This window comes from Molossus molossus, unplaced genomic scaffold (genome assembly GCF_014108415.1).
Source record: "Molossus molossus isolate mMolMol1 unplaced genomic scaffold, mMolMol1.p scaffold_m16_p_12, whole genome shotgun sequence".
NCBI classification, from domain to species: domain Eukaryota; kingdom Metazoa; phylum Chordata; class Mammalia; order Chiroptera; family Molossidae; genus Molossus; species Molossus molossus.
This window is the reverse complement of record NW_023425347.1, coordinates 83,172,030-83,199,653: the sequence shown is the minus strand read 5'-3', so window position 1 is coordinate 83,199,653 and position 27,624 is coordinate 83,172,030. Positions and strand designations below refer to the sequence as shown.

Sequence of the window (27,624 nt, the reverse complement as noted above, 5' to 3'; positions counted from 1 at the left end):
TATTAACAATTGGTATAAATCCTAAATAGATGCTAGGAATAGCCCCAAAATACTAGAACTCTATATGCTTCAGCAGAATGGCAGCAAGATCAAATAACTATTATCAATGAAAACAGCAGGTACTGAAAAGGCAAGTCTGTAAGAGATAAAGAAAAGGGAGGTGGGAAAGAGAGGGTGGCAGCATGCTGATTCTGGGACCAAAAAAAAGGTAGAAACCATGGGTTGCAAGAGCGCCCTGCAAATGGGAAGGCAAGTACCGTATGAAAGTACCTGAGCAAAGACAGAAGCAAACATAGCAAGCCTCTTCAGAGTCTCTGGATCTGACATAGAACCTAGTATTTTTCTTTTCCCCAAATCATTCCCATTCCTCAGTTGGTGGTAAACATCATGTGAAATGATTCCTCTAGTACTCATGCCCATATGTAATCTTCTTCCCTCGACTGTGAGCTAGACCTTGTGACTTGCTTCTAAGGAATAACACAAGGCAAAAGTGATGGGTTGTCACTCTCAAGATTATGTTACAAAAATTGACTTCAGCCTTTTTTCTACTATTCTCTATTGTCCTCTTATTGTCATCTCTTTTGCCTGCTCCCTTTGATGAAGCTAGCTGATATGTTGTGGAACTATGAGAGGTCACTGGACATCAATTCATTAGGAACTGAGGCCCTCGGTCCAACACCTTGTGAGGAACTTAATACTGACATCATCATATGAGTGAGCTTGGAGGCAGACCTTACCCCAGTTGAACACTGAGATGGCTGCAGCCCCAGCTGAAATCCTGACTGCCACTTGCAAGGGGCCCTAAAAGAGAGGTCCTTGCAAAGCCATAACTGGGTTCTTGACCTCCAGAAACATGAGACTTAAGCTGTGTTGTTTTAAGCCACTAAATTTTAGGGTAATTTGTCATGTAGCAATAGGTAACTAATACAGTTTTGAATATATGGGGGAGTTTTCTTATATTCAAAATACTTCCTTAAGAGTCTTATTTCAAGAAGCACTTCTTGTTCTAGTATCTAAAATTCAAGTACTTTTGAATTTGGAAAAAATTGTATCAATTCCATTTCATGTTCTCCCCTACTATGTCTTATAGCCCTTTTTAAAAAAATGACTGGCTTTTTAAAATTCTGTTAAATCAAATCAACTTAGACATGTTAAGCTTACTGAGAATTTGTGGCAAGCACATATTCAAGAGTCAACTAAAATACATTACTGTTCAAATCTGATCATATTAAAAGAAGCTATTCGCCCTGGCCGGTTTTGCTCAGTGGTTAGAGCATTGGCCTGTGGTCCAAAGAGACCCAGGTTCACTTCCCACTGAGGGCATGTACCTCGGATGCAGTTTGTCCCCGGCCCTAGTTGGGTCGTGCGGGTGGCAGCCACTCAATGTGTTTCTTTCACATCGATGTTTCTCTCTCTCTCTCCCTCCCTCCTGCTCTATCTGAATAAAAAATGGAAAGGTGTCCTCAGGTGAGGATAGAAAAAAAAGAAGCTATACTATAATCTACTGAATTATAAGACAAAGAGATGTTGAGTATCTAATTGTTATTTCAAATTCAGCAGCAACCTTTCTGGAGGTAACATCATTCCCAGCACAAGCTAAAACATCCTGGGGTTCATCAACCCACTGGCATAAATACCAGGAGTTGCCAAACCTTCATTTAAATCACACCTCAGTTTTGCACATAAATACTGCTCTCCAACAGGACAAAAAAGAACTGATCACTGCCGAGGTTTACAAAATTCACTTAATATATTAGGTAATAAGAGGATTAAAAATTTGACAATTCTAAAGGAAGATAACGGGAATTAGGAAAGGTTCCACACAAGCAAAGGAGACCCAAGGAGTCAGAATGCAGACAGTATTATCCAGATGGCATGTCCGTGCATATCATGCACAAACAATTCTGTCCTTATAATAAGCAATTAATGCACCAAGCTATTTAGTAGCTTGACTACAGCAGCCATTAAAAACATCCAAGTAACTTCCCTGGCTCAGACTCTGCTTAGCAAGCAAACTTTTTATAAGAACTTGGCTTCCTCCTGTAGCCAAGCATGCCAATCACTGGATGAAATCATCCTGTCCACTTGAGGGTTACTATTTCTCCTCATAAATTAATAAACTGCATTATGGTTTTTTACATTAGTTTCTCGTGGTTCTGGTTAGTGTAAATTAATTTCATAATCCAATCATCTCTGAATTAGTGGCTGGGATCCCTTTCAAGACCTACAAAACTAAGAACCAACACTAGGAGAGCCTACCTCCTCCTTAGTAACACAAAAGCTAAACTTTTCTTTGCATTATCCTATTAAATGAGATTCCTAATTAACCCTCTAATGGTGTATGTTCTTAAATCTTTGGGAGAAACACACACACACACACACACACACACCCCCACTTGAACTACCGGTTTGTAAAAGAAAACACTTAAAGAAGTCAAGTAGGTTTATTCATGAGGCTTCTAGAGAACAAAACAAAAATCAAGTGCTGGTTTACAAATACTGCTATCTGCTTGGGAAATCTCTAAATTGTGATTGGAAACACCTTTTTTTATTTTATCATCTAACAAAAAAGACAATGCACAAAGCCACACTTGCACAATCAATCATCACATTAACCCCTACTAACAGTAAGAGCCCTGTAAACAGAGCTGGAGACAGTAAAGGGCTGAGAACCTCTAGGCTTCTTATTTTAAGACATAATATATAGTGGTAGAGCACTCAAGTGCTCTGAAATCATGTTTTTAAAAACTGGTTTTAGCCCAGCAGGTGTCAGCCAGTGTGGCTCAGTTGGCTGAGCATCCTCCCATACACCAAGAAGTCTCTGATTAGATATACAGTCAGGGCAGATGCACAGGTTGTGGGCTCAATCCCCTGTAGGGGACATGCAGGAGGCAGCCAATCGATATCACTCTCTCCCTTCCTCTCTCTCTTAAAAAAATAAATTTTAAAAAAAATTTTTTAATTAAAAATAGGGGGGTAGGGGGACAAGATGGGGAGGAAGGGTTCTAGGGGGGAAAAGGAGAAATATCTTAACAAAAATAAATGAATAAAAATTGGAGAAAAAAATAAAAGTGCTCTAAAATACCAACTGTGTGAATTTAACCCTTCTATGCCTCAGTTATCTCACCTATAAAATCAACTGTTATAAACATTAAATGAGACAGTGTATAAAGTAAATGCAGAATAACCACTCAAAGAATTAGCTAAGTACTACTCTGTTCCTAAATAACACTGATAAAACTGACTAGCCAATGAAATGCTCCCATGTGACCAGCACAACATCACCCAGCACACTGCAGTACAAATTCCGTAAAATTAAGAGCCCTAACAAAACACTACAAGAAGAACCATAACTCTGCAGAAACTAAGAGGCAGGATGATTATTAAGGACTGGACTTGTTTGACCACTAATATTTGCATAGGAAAGTATCCATAAAGTTTTTTGATGTGTTCCTTTCATGTCGATGTTTCTCTCTCTCTCTCTGCTCCTCTCTCTTCCTCCCACTCTACCTGAACAAAAAATGTCCTCGGGTGAGGATAAAAAAAAAAAAGATCACTAGGTCCATTAGTTCAAAACAGAACTTTTTTTTTAGCTTATGTGGCAAGATAATTACTACTGAAAACAAATGTCCATACTAATAGGCTCTTAACTAAATATCTCTTTTGGTTGAATTCTAATATAGTCCTCTAAAAAAAAAAGAAAAGTTTTGCCCTGGCCGGTCTGGCTTAGCAGTTAGAGCATCAACCTGCAGTCCACAGAGCCCCGGGTTCGGTTCCCACTAAGGGCACGTACCTCGGTTACAGTTTGTCCCCGGCCCTGGTTGGGTCATGCAGGTGGCTACCACTCGATGTGTCTGTCCCTTTCACGTCGATGTTTCTCTCTTTTCCTCTCTCTCCCTCCCACTCTATCTGAACAAAAAATGAAAAAATGTCCTCAGATGAGGATAAAAAATAATAATAATAATAAAATAAAAAAAGTTTTTGCGATTATGCAGTATATAAAATTAGCAGATTAAAAAAAAATATTTTGCCAAATTATTAAGTACTTTATATACATATATATATAATTTTTTTTTTTATTTCCAACCAACTGAGCCACACTGGCCAGAGCTATTAAATACTTTTCATAAGCACTGTTGGTAGTTGTAGCTAATGTCCTTTAATAACATTTCCACCAATAAGGATGAAATCACACAAATCACTTAGGCTTGGACAGTATAAGGTAATTTGATCTTCTCTCCCACATCTGGAAAACCAATACTACTTTTCTAGCTGCTGAAAAAAATGTAAGTTTCAGTATCTCAAGTACTTACTGGTGTAAAAAGTAAAGCATTACATTTTTTAAAATATGTTTTCATTGATTTTTTAGATAGAGGGGGAGAGAGATAGAAACATCAATCAGCTGCCTCCTGCACAGCCCACACTGGGATCAAACCCACAACCTGGATACGTGCCCTAACAAGGAATTGAACCAGCAACCTCTCAGAACATGGAACAATGCTCAATCCGCTGAGCCACACTGACCGGGCAAAAGTAAAGTATTACTTGAGTAGCCTGCATTAGCCACTACTGGAATAATAATAATAAAAGTAGTAAAAGACTTCTTTGTCCTGAAAGAAAATATTAAAAAGAAAAACCTACCAGAAATCAAACCAATACAGTTACAAAGCATTTTTTACAAAGCATTTTAAGGTGAGACAGACATTTTTCATATTTTTTTTTAAAGTATGTTTTTGTTTATTTTTTTTAGAGAAAGAGAGAGAAACATTGATGTGAGAAACATCAATCAGCTGATTTCCACACACCCCCTTGCCAGGGATAGAGCCCACAACCCAGGTATGTGTTCTGACTGGGAATCAAACTGGGACCTCTCAGTCCATGGGAGGATGCTCAAGCCACACTGGCCAGACTTTCAAACTTCACAACCCACTACAGATGAAGAAAGGAACAATAACCTGGGATAGGACTAGTCAAGTAATGCCTTAAAGCAGGGTCAGGGAGGATTGAGAGTGAGAAAACAGTGAAAAGGACTTTCCACAAAGAGCAAAAGTAGAAATGATAGCAAGTAGCACAGGTGTCCACCAATAAAAAAGAGCCTGGCATTGACTTAGGAGAGGAATCAGGAGAGGGTGAAAAAGCACAACTAGTCCAATTGCCAGTGGTGCTTTATGGAACACCAAGGAGTTGGGCTCTAATCCAATAGGGAGTGATATTATAAAAACTAATTATAAAATATTAATCTGACATTCCTCCATAAAATGGGGTGAGGGAAAGCACATGGACACTGGGAGACTAAGCAAAGAGATCACTACAGTAATCCAGGGAAAAAAATGGTCCAAGAAGGGACCTGTAGAAATGGGGGCAAGGAAGGTACAAACTGCTGCTTAGATGCCTCAGTTTTCAAAGCATTAAAAAATAAAGCTATGGCCCTGGCCAGTTTGGCTCAGCGATTAGAGCATCGACCTGCGGTCCACAGAGACCCAGGTTCAGTTCCCGCTAAGGGCATGTACCTCGGCTGCAGTTTGTTCCCAGCCCTGGTTGGGTCGTGCGGGTAGTAGCCACTCGATGTGTCCCTTTCATGTCAATGTTTCTCTCTCTCTCTTCCTCTCTCTCCCTCCCGCTCTATCTGAATAAAAATTGAAAAAATGTCCTTGGGTGAGGATAATAAATAAATAAATAAATAAATAGATGCCATGTAATTTCAAAAGTGAAGACTCATAGCCCATTATGATGATCAAGAATGAAGTTACTAAGTATACATAAACCAGACTATCACTGAAGTTCTTTTAACCAGCAATCTATTCTGTAGAGTCAACTGAGAGCAGAGGCTAGATGAAAACAAGATACAAATATGTAAGAATACAGTAGTGCAAGTTTAAGTTTACAAGCCCAATGGTTAAAGTTTTAAGGTTGTCCTAAAGATCCACTTGTGGGTTGCTAGGGAACAGTAAGAGCAAAAAAATAATCAAATAGAGATAAGAAAAGTTTGGTAGCTCTTAAATTTTAATCCACCACAAATTAGACAGCATTACAGACAGTTCTTCAACTGATGATTACTGTTAAAAGCATTCTCTTCAAAGGAGCACAGGAGTTTCCCAGGGTTCTTTACCACACAAAGAACACAATCATTGTTAACAACTTCATCCTTGAAAAGAAACATACAACAGACATTGCGAGAACTTTCATAAAGCATGCTCTTCAAAAAAATTCAAAGTTATTGTTAGCATCTCAATCTCCATGTTATTTTGTGATAAACTAACCTGAGGAAAGCCCCATAGTAATCCTTTCTCCACTGCTGAATCCACTGAAAATAAAGTTTTCTTTATACCTTTCCAGTTCGAGTTATTTGAACAGAGCCAAAAGACACTTCTTTTCTCTGCTACCTTCATAAAACTTGAAAGACCGACAGTAAACTATGTTAAAAAAAATGAAGAAATGCCCAGAGTGACGCAGGCTTTTTCTGCTGAGTATATAGGAAATGCATGTAAGGAAAGAGAGGACTATGTCACCTCTGCAAATTAGCTATAAATAACGTCATTTGTTTTTATATATGAATAAAATGTATGGTTGTATCTATAACATAACTACAGTCATGTTATACTACATCAAGACTTTAATAGTTATATAAATGATTATATAAATGACATAGTACCATACGATATATTAATTAACCAAGAGACAATGAATTTAACTTTGGTGTTCTGGTTCCTCATCAATAAAATAACAATACACAAGAACTACACACAATATAGTTTAATACATGCTTAAACAAGAAATATAACAAAAGTAATTTCAGTTTTCTAGATACTCTTATGTCTGGTTGTATGTTTTTTATGAGGGTATTTCCATGCTCCAGAAAATGGCCCAGGGAAAGTGTCCTATTTTTCTGGTTACAACTATATTAAACAAAAAGTAATTAATAGTTCAAAAATGTAAAAATTTGCAGAGAAGGTTGAATGAATGTTTTTCAGTTCTCTCTGTTCCTCATCCTCCCCTTCACACACTGCACATCCCTGAGGGTGGAAAAGTATTCTGAACAGAGAATACAGACAATTGAACTGTGGTCCCTTGAAGAGAAAGCAATACCAACTTCTGAAGTAAAAGAGAAAATAAAGAGGAATCCATGCTTAGAAGGTGTTTACTGGTAGAAGATTCATTCAAAATAACACATTAGCCACTACTTACAAACTGCATTAGCTGAAGCCCCTGCCCTCAACAACCTTAAGTGCAAGCTAATAAAAAAGATTTACACAAATCACTATGTATAAAATAAATTAGGGCCATAAAAATGATGCAAATAACTTGCTACATGAATTTACCTCCATAGCTTTTGGTTGGTGAGACAAGAAAGCTTTCATAGAGGAGCTGAAATTAAGGCTGGATTTTGAATAATGAGTAGACTCTGGACATGCGGAAATGAACAATAGAAAAATTCAAGATCTGGATACAGATCTGGGTTCAAACAGCTGGCTCATGATCATATTAACCTCTCTAATCCCTTTTTTCCTGGTCTATAAAAAGGCATATTATTGAAGGACCACTCTGAAGACTATAATGTATATGAAGTGATTGGCACAGTATATGGCAAATCATATATGTTCAATATATTGCAACTATTATTTCTGAGCCTAATGGAATAAAACTTAGTCAATCCAACATCTTGACAGTTCTGACCTTAGCTGGAGTCATGTGACCTTAGGACTCATTTTCCTTGTGTAAAAAAATGGTACTGCCCAGTCACTGTGGTTCAGTGACTGAGCGTCGACCCATGCGCCAAGAGGTCGCTAGTTTGATTCCTGGTCAGGACGGATAACCAGGTTGTGGGCCTGATCCCCAGGGGGGGGCGTGCAGGAGGCAACTAACTGATGTTCTCTCTCATCAGATGTTTCTGTCTCTCTCTCCCTTTCCCTTCCTCTCTCTAAAATCAATTAAGAAAAAAAATTGTTTTTAAATGGTACTAATACATCACAAAAACCTGTTGGGAGATTCACATAGGTAATGAAATCAATGCCAAAGTGTCTTGAAAGCGTTGATGTTTTATTGCAGCTATTTAATTGGGTTACCCTTGCTCATAAAGCATGCTTATGTGGATAAAAAGAATGAAAGCATTTTAGCCAAAAGAAGGACCAAAGGGGAGAAATTAAATGAATATAGATTAAGCAGTTATGTGGATCGGCTAGCTACATCCTGCTTCAAAGGAGCATATTTTACTGCATTCAAACATTCCAAGACAGCTAAACATACATGGTGGTAGGTCTGCCCAGTGCAAGGATAGAAAACACATTTAGGAAGGAGTGGGGTTCCACACAGGTCTCAAAGTGACAGGACAGAATTGGAAGCAGGTTCCAAATATTATTTGCACGCACATTCTCAGCGTTACAAAAACATCTTCTCTTTTTTTAAATTTGTTTTTTATCCTCACCCGAGGACACTTTTCCATTTTTTTTCTTCAGGTTGAGTGGGAAGGAGAGAGAGGAACAGAGAGAGAGAGAGAGAGAGAGAGAGAGAGAGAAACATCAACATGAAAGGGACACATCAAGTGGCTGCCACCCGCACGACCCATCAGGTCCAGGGACAAACCACAACCGAGGTATGTGACTCTAGTGGGAACCGAACCCAGGTCTCTCTGGACCGCAGGCCGATGCTCTAACCGCTGAGCCAAACCAGCCAGGGCAGAAAAACATCTTCTCATTCCTCAAAATGCCTAATCCCAATCCCCAAACTATTACGAGATCCCAGGAACTTTCCCAAACAAGACTCATGAAGAAACACTTCACCTCTGACACACCATCATTAATCTAATACAAAAAAGTTATTAACCGCAATTGCATTCCTCCAGATCACTTGGTCTGGCTAATTATGTTTTCTCTAAATATTTCATTTTAATAGCAAGATGTCAAAAATGCCTGACAACTAAATGGTTATTAATACAAAGTTATAGAAACAGGCAGCTTTCAGTATTCCTATCTGTATTCAAAAGATACATTTTGGGAGGGGAAAATGGATTCGTTACACTGCTTGGTCAGATATCTTTATATTAATATACCACAAGACAATATTACATTTTTCTCCCTTCTGCAAGAAAGGTTGCATGAGCTTGCTGGAAGACAACATATCTCCTTTCCAAAATTCAATCCATTTTGGAGTCCCTTTAGTTACTCAATTGAGACTCTAATTGAGAGGAATTGTCCACGTGAAGTAGGGCTATGGATACTGGAAGTACTTTTAGCTTCCCAAAAGCCTCCAATTCTATGAGCCATTCTGTTTGCCATGACGGAAAGATGTGGGGACATTTTTTAACAGACTTCATATCCACATTAGGGTCTCCCTTGTATTGATTTCAGAATTACCAACTCATGAGCCCTAATAGACAGACACCCAATGTCTTAGGCAGCTGCAAACCAGTAAATGAGTCACCTAAGAGAGCTCAATGAAAAGTTATGAAACCTCTACACCATGAGGGCAAAATCACTCAAAAAAGGCATCTCTTAGATGCCCTGTGGATATCCTAAAAAAAGCAGAACTATTTCTGTTTTCTATTTTTTGCTTTTGTCATTTTTTATTGAATTTATTAGGGTGAAATTGGTTAATAAAAGCATACAGATTTCAAGTGTACAACTCTATATAACACATGATCTGCATGCTGCATTGTGCGCCAACCACCCCAAATCAGATCTCTTTCCACCACCATTTCTCCCCCTTTGCCTTCTTCCACCCCATCCCCCACCCCTTTCCCTCTGATAATCAATGTGTTATTTTTGGTTTGGTTGTTTTGCTTTTTGCTTAATCCCTTCACCTTTTTCACCCAGCCCATTAATTTCCTTCTCATCTAACAGCTGTCAGTCTGTTTTATGTATCCATGAGTCTATGTCTATTTTATTAGTTTATTTTGTTCATTGGATTCCACATATAAGTGAAATCATATGGTATTTGTCTTTCTCTAACTGGTTTGTTTCACTTACCATAATACTCTCCAAAAGATTTCTTTCTTTTTTACTGCAGAGTAGTATTCCACTGTGTAAATGAACCACAGCTTTTTTATTCATTAATCTACTGGCGGGCACTTATGCTGCTTCCAAATAGTGGCTATTGTAAATAACACTGCAATGAACACAGGGGTGTATATATTCTTTCGAATTGGTGTTTCAGGTTTCGTCAGATATGTTCCTAGAAGTGGAATCACTAGGTCATAAGGCAGTTCCATTTTTAATTTTTTGAGGAAATTCCATACTGTTTTCCACAATAGTTTCTCCAGTCTGCAGTCCCACAAACTGCACCAGGGTTCTCTATTTTCCTCATCTTCAACACCACTTGTTGATTTATTGATAATAGCCATTCTGACAGGTATATTGTGCTATCTCACTGTGGTATTAATTTGCATTTCTCTGATGATCAGTGACATCAAGCATCTTTTCATCTTTATTTCACATCTATATATCCACTTTGAAAAAATGTCTATTCAGGTTATCTGCCTGTTTTTAATTGGATTGCTTTTTTTGTTGTGTTGTGTTGTACAAGTTCTTTATAAATTTTGGGAATTAACCCCCAGATGTATCATTCGTGAATACGTCCTCCCATTCAGTGGGGTATCTTTTTAAAGCTTTTTAGTTTTATGTAGTATCATTTGTTTATTTTTTTCTTTTTTCTTTTTTTGGTATGTGCCCCTAGCGGAAACCGAACCTGGGACTCTCTGGTCCACAGGCCTGAGCCAAACTGGCCAAGGCTGTTTATTTTTTTCTTTTCTTTCTCTTGCCTGAGGCAATTTATCAGAAAAAATTTTGCTATGAGAAATGTCCAAAATTTTATTGCCTATGTTTTCTTCTAGGATTTTTATGGTTTTGTGACTTACATTTAAGTTTTTAATCCATTTTGAGTTTATTCTTGTGTGTGGTGTAAGGAGGTGGCCTAGTTTCAATTTTTTTGCATATACCTGTCCAATTTTCCCAACACTATTTATTGACTAGACTGCCTTTGCCCAATTTATGTTCTTGCCTCCTTTGTCAAATATTAATTGACCATAAAGACCTGTACCCAGAAAATTACAGGATACTGAAGAAAGATATTAAAGAAGATATAAATAAGTGGAAGCACATACCATGTTCATGGATAGGAAGAAATAACATCATCAAACTGCCCATACTACCCAAAGCAACCTTTAGATTCAACCCAATTCCTATTAAAATACAACAGCATATCTCACAAAACTGGAAAAACATTCCAAAAATTTATATGGAACCATAAAAGACCCAAAATAACCTCAGCAAACTTGAGAAAAAAGAGCAAAGTTGGAGGTATTAGACCTAATATCAAACTATACTACAAGGCCACAGTAATCAAAACAGCATGGTACTGACATAAAAATAGGCATATAGATCAAGAGAACAAAACAGAGATCCCAGAAATAAACTGTTTCATATACTTTTAAAGATAGAATTATAGCCCTGGCTGGTTTGACTCAGCAGGTTAAAGCGTTGGCCCTCGGACCGAGGGTCAAGGGTTCGATTCCGGTCAAGGGCACATATCTGGGTTGCAGGTTCGATCCCTGGCCCCTGTTGGCATGTGCAGGAAGCAACCAATTGATGTGTCTCTCTCACAATGATGTTTCCTTTTCTCCCCTCTCCCAACCCTCTTCTCCCTCCCTTCCATTCTTCCATTCTACCTAGGAAATCATTGGAAAAATAGCCTCGGGTGAGGATTAACCAAAAAATAAAATAAAATAGCCCTGGCCAGTTTGGCTCAGCGGTTAGAGCGTCGGCCTGCGGTCCGGAGAGACCCGGGTTCGGTTCCCGCTAAGGGCACGTACTTCGGTTGCAGTTTGTCCCCAGCCCTGGGTGGTCGTGCGGGTGGCAGCCACTTGATGTGTCCCTTCACGTCGATGTTTCTCTCTCTCTCTCCTTCCTCTCTCTCCCTCCCACTCTATCTGTACAAAAAATGGAAAAATATCCTCAGGTGAGGATTAAAAAAAATAATAATAAAATAAAATAAAGCTAGAATTATGGGCAAAATTCAAGAATCTTAGACTTGAAAGGAATCCGAGAAACTAACTAGTCCTACTTTGTCTTACAGATGGGAAAAGCAAAGTCCAAAGAAGATGAATGTCTCAGCCAAGACTGGAAGCTGTGGCTTCAGAGTTCTGGTCCAGTGAGATTTTTTGCTAACCAAGTTATACCTTTCTTTGGGATACCAGCTCTCCAAATCACTATCATGTTCCTCCTCCTATTAAGTCATCTGCTGTCTCACACTTATGGATAGAATTCCCATATAATATCTAATGAGAATCTGAAACTGTATTTTAATTTTTTTTTCCCTTTATTGATTTTACAGTGTGAGGAAGAGAGAGACAAAAACATTGATGAGAGAGAACATTGACTGGCCACCTCCTGCATGGCCCCCACTAGGGATCAAGCCCACAACCTGGGCATATGTCCTGACCAGGAATCGAACCAGCAACCTCTTGGTGCATGTCTCACTCAACCACTCAACCACTGAGCCACACTGGCCAGACTAAAACTGTATTTTAAATATATCTCGCCTTATTCTACTTACAGGGAACGGGTCAGGATTCATTATTACTCCACATACAGGGAGCACTTTCCAGATTTCCTTTCTCAGGTGTACAAACGTGTCTATTACCAAAGGTAAGCTTTTCTACATTTCAGTTTTCTAAGATGAACATACAAGGTCACATCTAAACACATTCTGTTTATTCTAGAAATAATCACTACTAGCTTAACGTTCCTGAAAGGTGTCAAGTCTAAGACATATAAAGCATTAAGTAATCTTAAAAAGAAAAAAGTCTTCCACTCGATGTGTCTGTCTCACATTGATGTTTCTCTCTCTCTCTCTCCCCCTCTGAAGATAAAGGCAAAAAAATGTCCTCGGGTGAGGATAAAAAAAAAGAAAAAAGTCTTTGGTTTTTAAAAGTTAGAAAACGTATCACATAATAAAAAGGTTCTCAAAGGACTTCCAATTAGAACCACTCTCCTCTTTGCAAATCCATCCCTTTTTAGAACGAGAACAGCAATAATGCTGCCCTCCTACAGGTGGGGCAAATAAGTCACGCAAGATCATAAGCCAAACCAGTGTAGCAGCAGAGCTCAGAAACCCAAGGTCAGTGAGCCTTCCTGGGCACTACAAAGATACACTCTTTTTTTTTTTGTACGTGCCCCTAGCGGAAACCGAACCCGGGACTCTCTGGTCCGCAGGCCACACTCCAACCACTGAGCCAAACCAGCCAAAGCCAAAGATACACTCTTGAATACTCAACTACCAAACTAAACTTTACATATATAAATAAAGAAGCTGCTCAAATATGTGCCTTTAAACTTTTCAGAACTTTGACTTGAAGTTGAATAAAGGGGGCTAAGCAAGCAGTGGATGAAACATTTGAAAATTTTTTTTTTTATCCTCACCCGAGGACATTTTTTTTTTTTGATATTTTGTTCAGATAGAGTGGGAGGGAGAGAGAGAGAGAGAAACATCGACGTGAAAGGGACACATCGAGTGGTTGCCACCCACACAACCCAACCAGGGCCAGTGACAAACTGCAACCGAGGTACATACCCTTAGCGGGAACCGAACCTGGGTCTCTCGGGACCGCAGGCCAATGCTCTAACCGCTGAGCCAAACTGGCCAGGGTGAAACATTTGAAAATTTGTGGCCTTAATCCTAAAACATTTTCCTATTTTCCTTTTTTTTTTTAATCCTCACCTGAGGACATTTTTCCATTTTTTGTTCAGATAGAGTGAGAGGGAGGGGGAGAGAGAGAGAGAGAGAGAAACAGTGATGTGAAAAGGGACACATCGAGTGGCTGCCTTCCGCAGGACCCAACCAGGGCCGGGGACAAACTGCAACAGATGTATGTGCCCTTTGCGGGAACCGAACCCGGGTCTCTCTGGACTGCAGCCCAACTCTCTAACTGCTGAGTCAAACCGGCCAGGGCTCCTATCTTTTTTATGTTGACTTTCTAGAATAGGGGGCAAGTAAAGCACTTGTACTGAGTCCTTCAGCTAAGATCTGTACTTGAAACAACCAGCAAGGTTTAAAGGTGATGTTTTAAGAAGCCACTTCTTTAGCAAGATTGCTACACTAAGAGAGGCTCTAAATCTTGCAAAGTGACACCAAGGGTCTAGTAGTGGCTTTGATGAAAAAAAATGTAATGTAACAAGAGCCAAGAAGCCTGAATGTTACTAGAGATCAATTACTTTCAATGTAGCCAATTCTCTGTATTCTAAAGACTCATACATTCTTGAACATAGGCATTGTTTACTCGAATGAGGTGTACCTTCCCCTATTCCCTTTTCTCTACACCCCATACAAATACACATAAAGTAAATGCAGCAAAAATATACAATGCCTAGCTTAAAAGTCCATGCAATTTACTTAAAATTTTAGTATTTATATGGGTAAAGGCTACATTTATACACATCACCTCCCAGAAAGATGTTTTATTGCTTAAAGGGAAGGAAATTAAATGACATTAAACTAACTAAAAGCTGGGGTTTTTTAAATTTTATTATAAAAGCTTATTTTCTTCATTTCTCTTTTATGCCAATCTCCCTTTTATCACTGCAAAAAAACATTCTCCCAACTCGCACCTATGCAAATTGTAACTAAACTAGAAGATTTTTCCCAAGTCTTATACCACCCTCCATTCAAGTAATCACAAATTAGTCCTGCCAATACTGATTACTCTTTTTTTTTAAATCCTCACCCCAGGACATGTTCATTGATTTTTAGAAGGGAGAAAGAGAGAGAGAAACATCAATCAGCTGCTTCCCATAAGTGCCCCAACCTAGAAATCTAGGTATGTGCCCTGACCAGAAACCAAACCCACCACCTTTCAGTGTAAGGAACAATACTCCAACCAACTGAGCCACACCAGCCAGGGTCTGATCACTCCCTTTTCTTTTTTTATCCTCACCCGAGGACATTTTTCCATTTTTTGTACAGATAGAGTGGGAGGGAGAGAGAGGAAAAGAGAGAGAGAGAGAAACATCAATGTGAAAGGGACACATCGAGTGGCTGCCACCCGCACGACCAACCAGGGCCGGGGACAAACTGCAACCGAGGTACATGCCCTTAGCGGGAACAGAACCAGGGTCTCTCCGGACCGCAGGCCAACGCTCTAACCGCTGAGCCAAACTGGCCAGGGCTGATCACTCCCTTTTCTAAATTCCAACCATACACAGAAAAAAAGTGTGTGCTCTTTCTGTTGTCATACGTATTCATTGCTTCCTCAACTAGCTAAAAAGAGTTCCTTGAATACAGAAACCATGCTTAGTTTGTTCCCTTTGTGCCCAGATGCTGGTTAAGCTTTCAAAAACTAACTTCAGCCCTGTCCAGTTTGGCTCAGCGGTTAGAGCGTCGGCCTGAGGTCCAGAGAGATGCGGGTTCGGTTCCTGCTAAGGGCACGTACTTCGGTTGCAGTTTGTCCCCGGCCCTGGTTGGGTCGGGCGGGAGGCAGCCACTTGATGTGACCCTTTCACATCTATGTTTCTCTCTCTCTCTCTCTCTCTCTTTCTTCCTCTCTCTCCCTCCTACTCTATCTGAACAAAAGATGGAAAAATGTCCTCGGGTGAGGATAAAAAAAAATTAATTAAAAAAAAAATAACCTCAGTATCTTTAGTTTGAGAGGGAAGTATATTAATAAGCATTTTTTGAATTCTCCCCAAATATCAATTTTTATAAAGCTTACTAAAATGAGATTTTTAATGTCAATCATTTTACAAATATTGGCTTTGTTTATTCTAAAGGCACATGCTCTAGAGAGGAAGCCAGGTCAGAATTCCAGCTCCATCACTTTAATAGCTACCTGACCTTGAGCAAATTATTTCATTTCTAAGGCCTTTCTCCATATCTGCATAATAGCACTGGTCTCATAAGAGTTACTGAAATAATATATGCATGTTTATATACAGGTGTGAGGAATTCTATATGTATATCCAAAAATGACATTTCTAACAAAAATAAGAAGGATAAGGTTTGGAGACTTTGAAAAAAGGCATTTTTGGACTAAAAAAATATTTTTAAAAATACTTCGCCCGTCAGTGTGGCTCAGTGGTTGAGCATCAGCCCATGCCACGAGGTGATAGGTTCAATTCTGGTCAAGGCACATGCCCAGGTTGCAGGCTTGATCCCTAGTAGAGGGCATAGAGGAGGCAGCCGATATTTCTAACTCTCCTTCCTCTCTCTCTGAACATCAATTTTTTAAAAAATTCTGTTAAATGCCATTTAAATGAAATTCACTTTCTATTCAGTTCTGTTCACTACACTTCAATTAGAAGAAGTCCTTAGAGATTAGAAGTCATTTTGCAAAGCAACAACAAGGCATCATTTTGATTTTATGTAATTAATTTTAAAATCCCTGGATTAGAATTTTGGTAGATTGGACCAGGTTAGTATCACATAAGTAGAGAAGAGAAAAATGTGGTTTCCTCATTTATACTTAATATCAGACACATCTGTTAACTTTCTGTTCAAATTTTGCTCTACTAGTTAATTTTAAAAATCTTTTACCCAATAACCATATACTGTTTACTGATGTACACTGTTTCAATATTAGGCAAGCAAAGGAAACACAATGACACCTACCAATCTTCTCTTAAAGCTCTAGAGAAAAAACAAGAGCAGACCAAAAACCCATGAACCTAAGATGAGAGGACCTTGGACTCTAACCACAAAAGGATTCAGTAAAGTTGAAAACAAAATCTTATAACAAAGAAAGCAAGAATCTCAGAACCAAAACACCTAAAGAGTTTAACTATTTAGTATCTATCCACAAGGGCAGTCTATGAGTATTTGTTATAAATCAGGAAAGGAATTATCTTAACTTTGAATCCTCAGACCTAGCACAGTGCCTGGATCAAAGAATACTGACTAAATGAAAAAACAAATATATTTAATGAATGGTGTAAAAAAAAAAAAAAAAAATCTACAATATAGCTATTATCTCTTCATTTAAAAAAGATGTGAGAAATTTTAAATATCAGATACACAAAAAATAAAACAGAAGGAAAAAAAACCTAAGTTTAAGCTCTAGAACAAGAAAATCACAAACCAAAGACCCCAATTTATGAACCTGTAACATATTTAGCAATTCAAACTGTATGTTCTACCTTATCACCAATACATTCTTATTGTCAACAATTAGAATCACCAGAAATCGGCTTACTTCATCTATACTCCCCTTTCTTTAGAATTATGGCATTTTTCCCTATCAATATAACAGATGGTAGTAAATTTTGTTTTTGCAAAATTTAAACATTACAATCAAACCAGAATTCTTGTTTCTGAATTCTATGTACATAAGGAATGACTGGCTCAGGCCTCTACTTCTGGAATTATTTCACCAGAAACCTAACAACTTCCTCTTCACAATGGAGCTCTAAACAACTTCCTCAAAAATGGCACTACTAAAAATAGGTTATCAACATATTCTGATTGGTAACCATTATAAGTCTCCCTTCCTCTAGCAAATGGAAAATGAAGCAGAGGCAAGGACGCTGTATGTATATAAAATTAAATTATTTTATAAAATGTTAACACCTCAATTTACACTGACTGGTTAATACTAAATAATTTATGCTCATACTTTGGTTGTTTTGTTTTTAAGCCATTAGGCTAAGGTTAACTTTCTGCTTATGAGATCATTTTGGCAAAATTCTGCGATATTCCATTCCTATCATGAGAATGGCAACAAGGAAAAGCAAGCACATACTTCTGGAGACTAGATTCGGACACATGTGAGGAAAGACAGCTCCAACCTTCCCTTAGAAACAGGCCCTCTTTTCTGATACACCAGTTCACTTACCTCTCCCATCGCTCTTCCCTCCAGAGCAAGTGCTTGAAAATCATGATTCAGTTCATCCATAGACCGTACCTATTGTTCAGAATAGAGGAAGGAGAAGTTTCAAATTAGGATTTTGAATTTTACATATACATTAAACACAACTGAAAAGCTTTTCTATGTTGACTTTCAGATACTGACAAAGACAATAACAATTTTCAAGTGACTGAGATTACATTCACTTACCTTTAACCATCAGGATTCAGCAATGACCCCTGCTATCTCCCCTCCCATTCCCTTTTGTTTTCAAAACATGAAAAACAAATAATCCAAAAGAAAAAAAAAGAGAGCAAATTACAGCACATGAGAATCAATGTTAGCTATTTTTCATACTTTTTAATTTAGTAAGTAAAGACCAACATATAACATTACACATGAAGATAAATATGTAACCTAAACCTGATTGCTGAGTCAAAGACTGAAACACTTGTCCCCAGCTAGGAACATATAAATTAGGAAACTGGTATGATCCAACCCAGGATTTCCTGGATAAACCTCAGGGAAAAATGCAACAAACCATATAACAGACTGCCCCAACATTTCTCCATACTGGAAGATGTCGGGGAGGCTCCTAGAATCTCATAATCAGAGGGAAAAAAATAGCACATATCACAAGAATTCCTTCAAATTTTACCTATCATTAAATGTACTACCCACATAATAACAATCTTTCTGGGCTTCAATTATTAACTCATCCCTACTGTCATTACTACAAGGTAATGTTAAGATCAAGGATCAAGTATGAAATAGATTATTCCAAACTCAAAATTCGCTCTGGCTGGTGTGGCTCAGTTTGCTGGAGTGTCACTCCGTATACCAAACAGTGGTGGGTTCGATCCTCATCCTCATCCTCATCCTCATCCTCATCCTCATCCTCTTCTCTCTCTCTCTCTCTCTCTCTCTCTCTCATATCAATAAAAACATATCCTCAGGTGAAGATTTTTTAAAAATACAATAGCCCTGGCCAGTTTGGCTCAGCGGTTAGAGCATCGACCTGCGGTCCCGAGAGACCCGGGTTCGGTTCCCGCTAAGGGCACGTACCTCAGTTGCAGTTTGTCCCCGGCCCTGGTTGGTCGTGTGGGTGGCAGTCACTCGATGGGTCCCTTTCACATCGATGTTTCTCTCTCTCTCTCTCTCTGTTCCACTCTCTCCCTCCCACTCTACCTGAACAAAAAATGAAAAAATGTCCTCGGGTGAGGATAAAAAAAAAAGTTAAAGCCCTGTTATCCAATGGCCTGCTGATCCTTTGAGTTGAGCAGCAAGCCACCTTTGACGCCTTAGGCTACAGTCTAGTCCCTTGTTTATTAAAGAGGGTAGCTATTCTGCCTACCTGAAAAAGACTGTTGATTCCCTGAAGCAGGAATCTCTCAAACTCTCTCAATTTGATCATCACTACCTCCCAACATAGTTGTACAAATTCTGTGTGTGTGTGGTATGTGCCCCTAGCAGGAACCAATCCCGGGACTCTCTGGTCCGCAGGCCGATGCTCAACCACTGAGCCAAACTGGCCTGGGCAGTTGTACAATTTCTAGCAATGGGTAAATACAAAGAAGGTCAAAGCCAGGCAGGGAGAGGGAAGAGGATAGAGAGTATGAACCAAAATATAGCTTGAGGAAACCAATTTAAGAATTTTCTTAAATTCTTAATATCACCCAATAATGCCTGTATATCACCCAATAATCTAAATTTAACTAAACTGACACCACATAAAAAACAGTGACACTGTTTTAAATCACATTATTTTCAAAACTCAGAGTTGATACTGTGCTACAAATGACACATTGTATCATAAGATGGAACAGCTTTGGGATACTTGCTAAAAATATACATTTATAGTCATGGCCTGTGTGACTCAGTGATTAGAACACCCCCCCACACACACACACACACACACACCGCCCAAAGGGTCTTGGGTTTGGTTCCCAGTCAAGGTTGCAGGTTCGATTCCAGGCCCTGTTGGGGTGGCATGTGGGAGGCAACAAATCAATGTCTCTCTCACACATCGGTGTTTCACTCTCTTTTCTTTCTCTCTCTCTTTCTCTCTCTCTATCTCTCTCTCTCCCTCCCATTCTCTCTAAAAATGAATGGAGCCCTGGCCAGTTTGGCTTAGCAGTAGCGCACTGGCCCACAGACCAATGAGTCCTGGGTTCAATTCCGGTCAAGGGCACGTACCTCGGTTGCGGTTCATCCCTGGCCTTGGTCGGGGTCATGCAGAAGGCAACCAGTCGATGTGTCCCTCTCTCTCTTCCTTTCTCTCCCTCTCTCTCCTCCTTTCTCTCCCTCTCTCTCCTTCCCACTGTGTCTAAAGATAAATGGGAAAATATCCTCAGATGAAGATTTAAAAAAAAAAAGGAAAAATATCCTTGGGTGAGTATCAACAATGTGTGTGTGTGTGTGTGTGTGTGTGTGTAGATAGATAGATATAGATATATAATATATACTTATTCTTTCATTCATTTATAAAATTCAAAATGGCCCTGGCTGGTGTGGCTCAGTTGCTTCAGGGCATTGTCCCATGACTGAAAGGTTATTGGTTCGATTTCTAGTCAGGGCACATGCCCAGGTTACCAGCTCCATCCCCAGTAGGGGGTGTGTAGGAGGCAAAAGATGGGGGGGGGGGTGTCTCCTCCTTCTCCCTTCCTCTCTCTAAAAATCAATTTTTAAAATAATCATAAAAATAAAAACTAATAAAAATTTTTTTTAATTTAAAAAATGAAGCTAAAGTTCAGCCAAGAGAACGAAGACAGAGACAAGCCTTGTTATTGTGGTAAAACAGTTTGAAAAAGCCTTGAAATAGAAAGTGTAACTATACTGTGAAGTGTTTATTTAGATAAACACACTGAATAAGCTCTTAAACTATATGCGCTAAAAATAAAGGGGTGGGCGTACAATGAAAGTTCACCAGTTCAAGCCCTGGCCAGTTTTGCTCAGTGGTTAGAGCGTCAGCTTATGGTCTAGAGAGACCCAGGTTTGGTTCCCGCTAAGGGCATGTACCCAGGTTGCAGTTTGTCCCCAGCCCTGGTAGGGTTGTGTGGGAGGCAGCCACTAGATGTGTCCCTTTCACATCGATGTTTCTCTCTTTCTCTCTTCCTCTCTCTCCCTCCCTCCCACTCTATCTGAACAAAAAATGGAAAAATGTCCTCCAGTGAGGATAGATAGATAGATAGATAGATAGATAGATAGATAGATAGATAGACAGACAGACAGACAGTTCACCAGTTTGATTCCCAGTCAGGGCCCATGGACTTGGGTTGCGGGCTCAATCCCCTTCTGGGGCATGTGCAGGAGGCAGCAATCGTTGATGTTTCTCTGTTTCTTTCTCTCTCTCTTTTTTCTCTCTCTAAAAAATCAATACAAATTTTAAAATAAAGTGGTGGGGAAGGATAAGGACAGAATGAAAATTCTGCATATGTTAGGTGAAATCATTTTGAGCCTTAAGGTCAGAGTTAACATTTACAAAGCATGTAAATCAAATGTATAAAGCTCCATATCTAGCTCTTCCTGTGGAATCTAATCATACATTTAACTGGAGCTAGACATTTCTTAAAAATCCACAAATAGTTTTAACCAAGAACACTGGAAATTCTATTTATTATTTCTCTAGGAAAATGTAGGAGGACTAATAAGCAAAGACAGAACATGCAGTATGCACTTATGTAATCATATCACAATGGTTTTCACAGTGATTATTCCCACTTAAAGAGATTAAAAAACAGAGCTTCAGAGAAATGACTTCCCCAACCACTGTTAAGTAGGGAAGAGGACTTATATGGCTTTGCTAGGATCTAAATCCAGGTCTTCCAATTTAAAGAGCAAGGTCCTTTCTACATCACCAAGCTGCTTCTGTGGCAGCCACAGGGAGTTTCCACCCCCAGATAAAACCACCTTCTGTTTCTGCTGTTGGCTTTGATACGTATGCTCTCATAGTCTTGTCTTTGCTTTTCACTGTCTCATCCGCCTACCTTCGAAATATGCCCATTCTCCCCTTGTAGCAATTTCCACTCCTTTCTATTCTATCTTCCCCCTCACCATTCTCTCTTACCACTTTATTTGCTCACTAGCTCACTCTCTCAGGTCTCCTCTCTCACTCTCTTTAGCTCTCTCTTCACCTCCAGCCTTCCTCCTTTCAGGGTATCTCCCTCTGCCTCACCTGCCTCTGTGCACTACCCTCCTACATCCTGTAAAGGACTGTTGAGAAAGCAGCCTCGGTTTTTGAAATTTTCTTGGCTAGTCCAGAAACTCCATTTTAAACCATTTGTCTATATTTGACTACACCAAAAAAAAAAATTACTCTCACAATAACTGTTTTTAACTAGTAAGGAACTTATTGTTTAAAATTAGAGCTACACCTGGTATGTTCACCGACACCAGGCAGATACTCCAGACAAAATTCTTAGGAAACAAAACTAATGGTCAAAAAAAGATGCTCAGGAATCAAGAGAAATCAAAGAACGAAGAAGAGAAATGTGAATATTATAGGAGGTAACAAAAAGTCTTTTCTATCAAAAAAGAGAAAAGCTGACTGTAAATTACTATAATCAGAGTAAATGCTCCCATCAAGACAATATTTTCAAGTTCTTATACTCAAACTCCCCTTTCTCTAGAATTCAATTTGAGTGGCCAATGTTAATTTCTAGTACTACTTACTAATTCTTTCACTTTTGCTAAATGTCTCTAAGACTCTCTTTCACTAACCGATCTTATCTATCTCCTTTGGTTTCACAAAATTATTTCCTATTTTTCTCTTTGGGCTACTTGCCAGTAATGTAACTTTCTCATGCCTATCCAGGACTTTCTCTACTGCTGCCCCTCCCCATAAAGGCATCTCCATTTCCCATTCCTTTATTAAAGAGTCAAAGCCAGATGACCACTTAGGTGCCTAACCTACCTCTATAGTCCTCTTTTCATCCCACCCAGTGATAGCATCCACATCATGACGTATGCTTCCGAGTTTCCTTTCCATTTCCCAATCCCAGAACTTCCTTTTGTAAGCCTCAACATCTGCCTTCTTCTAAGAGGAATTCTGTCCTAACTTAAACAATAATTTAGCAAGTTAAGTTTGTGCTTTACCACACAATAAGTTATAAAACCAAAACGGATAAACTCAGAACTATACATCACATTTGGAAAATAAAAAATTAAGCAAAAATAACACAAATCTTTAAGAATCATATTCTAAAGTGCCTACCTACCCTATCCATCATCCCTTGAGAAGCCCTACTTACCATACCCAATGTTCCATATACACTTATCAGAAATACCAATGAATGCCACAAATCTTCAGTTTCCTTTGTAAAACAGAGATAATAAGCTACTTTGTTAAAATGATTAAATGAGGCAAAATGTCCAACTTAGTAGGCACTTACTCATATCCACTTCACAGACTATTCTCTTTAAGCTACCAAAATACCTCCTCCCCAGATTCACCCCTCCTTTCCCTACCCTCAGTTAGTATACGGCATGCTTTGCTCATTCCTTGGTGAAAAGGGGGTGGGCAGCAGGAGGTTCTATTTTGGCATTTCCATAATCAATATATTAGAAGTACCTAGATCAGGTGAACATCTTATTTTCTAAAACTTAGCATTTCAAAGTACTTTCATTTTTCTCTCTTCTCAATTCCCAGCTAAACAATCAATTTGGAAAAACTTCCATTCTCATCCATAAGGAAACTTAAAAAAAAAAAAAAAATCATCACTAGCTCAAGCTCTTGTTCTTTCACTTCTCATTTTGTAAAAAAGAATCTCAGTAAAGTCACCATCGAAAATTCCTTCATTCCTTGACTTCCAGACCACTATGCTTCCTGATTCTCCTCCTGCCTCTATTTAGATTTTTGTCTCTTTTTGCCAGCCCATATTGCTGTCAAAGAAAAAGACTGAACCTTAAACTTAGGCACAAAAGAATCAAATGTAAGAAGTTAATGATCCAAATACTTTATGAATTATAATTTATTAGCTTTTCAAGTAATTACTGAACATTAAACCACAAAGAACAAAATAAAGCAGATACCACAGTGGACCATCCAGAATCAAAGATCTACAAGAGATAGAGGGGTTTTTTTGTTTTTAAATACTGTAATTCTCAGCCTTTTTAGAAAATGTTTTTCCTTTTTTTTTTTAATTTTTTTAAATAGAGGTGGGGGGAAGAGAAAGAAACATCATTCAGTTGTCTCCCCCACACACCCCAACAGGGGATAGAACCCGCAACCTAAGTATGTGCCCTGACCAGAAATCGAACCAGTGACCATTCAGTGCATGAATAACACTCATCCAACTAAGCCACACAGGCCAGGGCTAAAATAGACCAAGTTTTGATAGCATTCTGGTTCAGTTCTTGCTTGGCCTTACTTTGCTAGCATTCCTGTCCTTGGATTACTGTTCCGTAACTGCTCACTGTGTCTTTACAATGAATGTCCCTTTACTCGAGCCAGTTAAACCAGTTCTCTGTTGCCTGTACAGAAGAACCAAACTCGGACTAAAGGGTATCACTGAATTGGTATTTATTGAGTAACAAGGGAAGTTTATATATTAAAACAGAGTAACTCAGAGCTATTACTACACTCGGAAAAATAAATTTCAACAAATCAACACTTTGTTATTATTTCCTATAACAGACATGTTTCAAGACTCCTGCCTAGAAAGGGAAACTTCCTGATTCCCACAGCCTCTGACCACAAACAACTATACCAAAAATATTTCCCTAGCACCTGGTAAAGAAGAAAAAAGATAAACTGACCAAATCAGATTCTTCTCTTAGTATTTGGGCCAGATAGCTATGGAGAAATAAACTGAAACTTCCTGAAGACTTGGCAGTAATGGCTGTCATTTTGGGTCAAGTATAACCTGGTGAATAGGCAGAAGACATTCAACATAGAGAAGAGAAAGAATGCACTGAAAAGAGCAGACAAGAGACTATGGAACACCTATGGAAACACAAAGCCTCCCAGTGCCCAGGAAGCCCACATATAGATTTCCTGCTCTGGAGTTCAGAGAGAATTCCTGGTCTTTAATTTAATGCCCTGAATTTTTGCTAACTAGAATAGAGCTCTATACTTTGAAACTAAAACTGCCTTTACTAGAATATTTATTTCCTCAACCATTAAATCTAAATTGTCAGGCACTTTTCTCCTCCACACCTACCTTTCTTTGCTCTCCTGGAGGATTTTTGCACAGGCAAGCCTAGATCATGATGGCTCCATTTCACAAACATAGATCCAGAACAATATAAGCAGAAGAGTTGGTGCCAAGAACCGTTACAGGAAGGAGGTACCAGTGAGAAAAAGCCAGGCAAAAGCAGTAGAAACTTGAGCAATAAGAAAAGGAAATGAAATATGAGAATTAACCTAATTTAATCATTAAGGGGGGGAAAAACCTAGTAAGTCTGTACCACAGCATCTACTATTTCACTATATATCTGTAGCATACACAATAACAATATTCACTGAGACTCCATGTCAGGCCCTATCTTAAAAATTCTTTATGTAGTTTATCATGATCTTAATAGTCTTAAGGATCTGAAAATGCAGGTACTCTCATCCCTATTTTGTAAGAAAAGCACAAAGTTATTACATTGCTCAAATAAAATATAAATAAATCAGCATTATTCTTCATTACTGCAGGGAAAAAACAAAAAGCTTCTTTTGACTCAAGTAACTATAAACCCTACTATATTATCGTATTTATGAATTTTCCATTCACTGTCAGTAACAACACTAAATACCAGCATTTGCTGTTTGAAGGCATTGTCCTGCAAGGCAGACATTACTCCATTTTATATGTGGGGAAACCAAGGTTCACAGAAGTAATCTGTCCAAAGTCATATAGCTGATAAAGACCAGAAGTGGGATTCAAATTCAGGTCTGTATACCCTTTACTACTTCTCGGTTCTCATCACAGGAAAGCATAAAAGCTCCCCCATACCTGGGTTCCACAGTTGTTGTTCCAGATCACTACACTATTTTTATACTTTATTTCATGATGGGGGGGGGGATACAAAGGGGAGAGGGGATATAAAGTCATCACAGCAGTCCTGGCTGATTTGGCTCAGCAGTTAGAACATTAACCGAAAGATGGAAGAGTCATGGGTTCAATTCACAGTCTAGGGCACATACCTTGGCTACAGGTTCAACCCCTGGCCTCAGTCAGAGTAGTGCAGAAGGCAACCAACTGATGTCTCTCTCACATTGATGTTCTCTCTTTCTCTCTCTCTCTCACTCTGTCCCCCTCCCTCCCTCCCTCCCTCCCACTTTAATCAAAAAAAAAAAAAAAAAAAAAAAAATGAACAACAACAATGGAGAAGTATCTATGAGTGAGGATTAAAAATAAATAAATAGTCCCACCAGTGTGGCTCAGTGGTTGAGCATGCACCAAGAGGTCGCCAGTTTGATTCCCAGTCAGGACACATGCCCAGGTTGTGGGCCCAAACCCCAGTGGGGGGTATGCAGGAGGCAGCAAATCGATGTTCTCTCTCATCGATGTTTCTATCTCTCCCTCTCACTTTCTCTTTAAAAAAAAAAAATCAATAAAGGGGAAAAAAATGTTTTTTAAATGAAGTGAAATTTAACATATTTGCCATCCTTGGGATCAGGAAAAATCTTACCAGCAGAGCATAAGAATCTATGTAAGTGCCTAGCCAATGTGGCTCAGTTGGTTCAGCATCGTCCGAAACACCAAGAGGTTGCCAGTTAGATTCCCAGTCAGGGCACATGCCCAGGTTTCAGGCTCGATGCCCAGTAAGAGGCGGCACAAGAGGCAGTCTATCAGTTTCCTTCTCACATCAATGTTTCTTTCTCTCTCCCTCTTCCTCTCTCTCTCAAAATCAATAAAAATATTTTTTTAAAGAAGCTATGTAAGCAATGTGAAAGTTACAAATATTTGTCCACAAATAAAGGCACAGAATGGGCTTTTCCAAAGTTTTGCTAACATTAAGTTTTTTGAGATTCACTTGTCATCTCCTGCATTCACCTAATAGACATGTAATAGCAGGAAGAAAAGCTTTGCAAGAATTTCAACAAGAGCCCTGGCAGTTAGAGCATCGACCTGCGGACCAGAGAGAACGGGATTCAGTTTCCGCTAAGGGCACGAACCTTGTTTGTTCCCGGCCCCTGTTGAGGATGTGTGGGGGCAACCACTCGATGTGTCTCTCTCACATTGATATTTCTCTCTCTCTCTCTCTCTTCTTCCCTCTCTCCCTCCTTCTCTATCTGAAGATAAATGTAAAAATGTCCTCGGGTGAGGATAAAAAAAAAAGAATTTCTACAAGAACAGTTTGAGAAAGAAAACAAAGCATGTACCTCCACAGCCATTAATATAAATTTTCTACAAATTATGACAATAATTTTTTTTTTAATCCTCACCTGAGGATATTTTTCCATTTATCTTCAGATAGAGTGGGAGGAAGGGAGATAGAGAGAGAAACATCAACATGAGAGAGACACATCGACTGGTTGCCTCCTGTATGACCCAGACCAGGGCTGGGGAACAAATTGCAACCTAGGTATGTGCCCTTGACCGAAATCAAACCCAAGACCCATTGGTCCACAGGTTGACACTCTAACCACTAAGCAAAACCAGCCAGGGCAACAGTGAATATTTTTTCAGAGGTGTACAACTTAGACCACCAGTGAAAACTACCAATTCTGAAAAATAAGTTCAGAGGAGAAACTATCAACCACAAGGCATGTCTATAGTGTAGTCTCTGTGGATTGGAGGCAAGGCAAGGGAAAGTTGCAGAGAAAGACTAATTTGCTCTCCCTTTTGACAGGAATTGGAGAAATAAAG

At 39.0% G+C, this 27,624-nt stretch overlaps 1 protein-coding gene across 22 annotated transcripts in view; it reads right to left on the bottom strand.

Annotated features, from left to right (window-relative positions):
• The window catches only part of PUM1 (pumilio RNA binding family member 1), a 131,703-nt gene that overhangs the window by 77,923 nt on the left and 26,156 nt on the right, over nt 1-27,624 (bottom strand). For 19 of the 22 annotated variants that reach the window (XM_036256370.1, XM_036256369.1, XM_036256365.1 and 16 more), the window contains one exon: nt 17,813-17,881. In XM_036256370.1, coding sequence (XP_036112263.1) covers nt 17,813-17,881 — 69 coding nt within the window. Of the gene's footprint in view, nt 1-6,260; nt 6,424-7,319; nt 7,341-17,812; nt 17,882-24,984; nt 25,004-27,624 lie in introns of those variants that run through there. The other 3 variants (XM_036256385.1, XM_036256382.1, XM_036256378.1) reach the window with 3 other exon arrangements.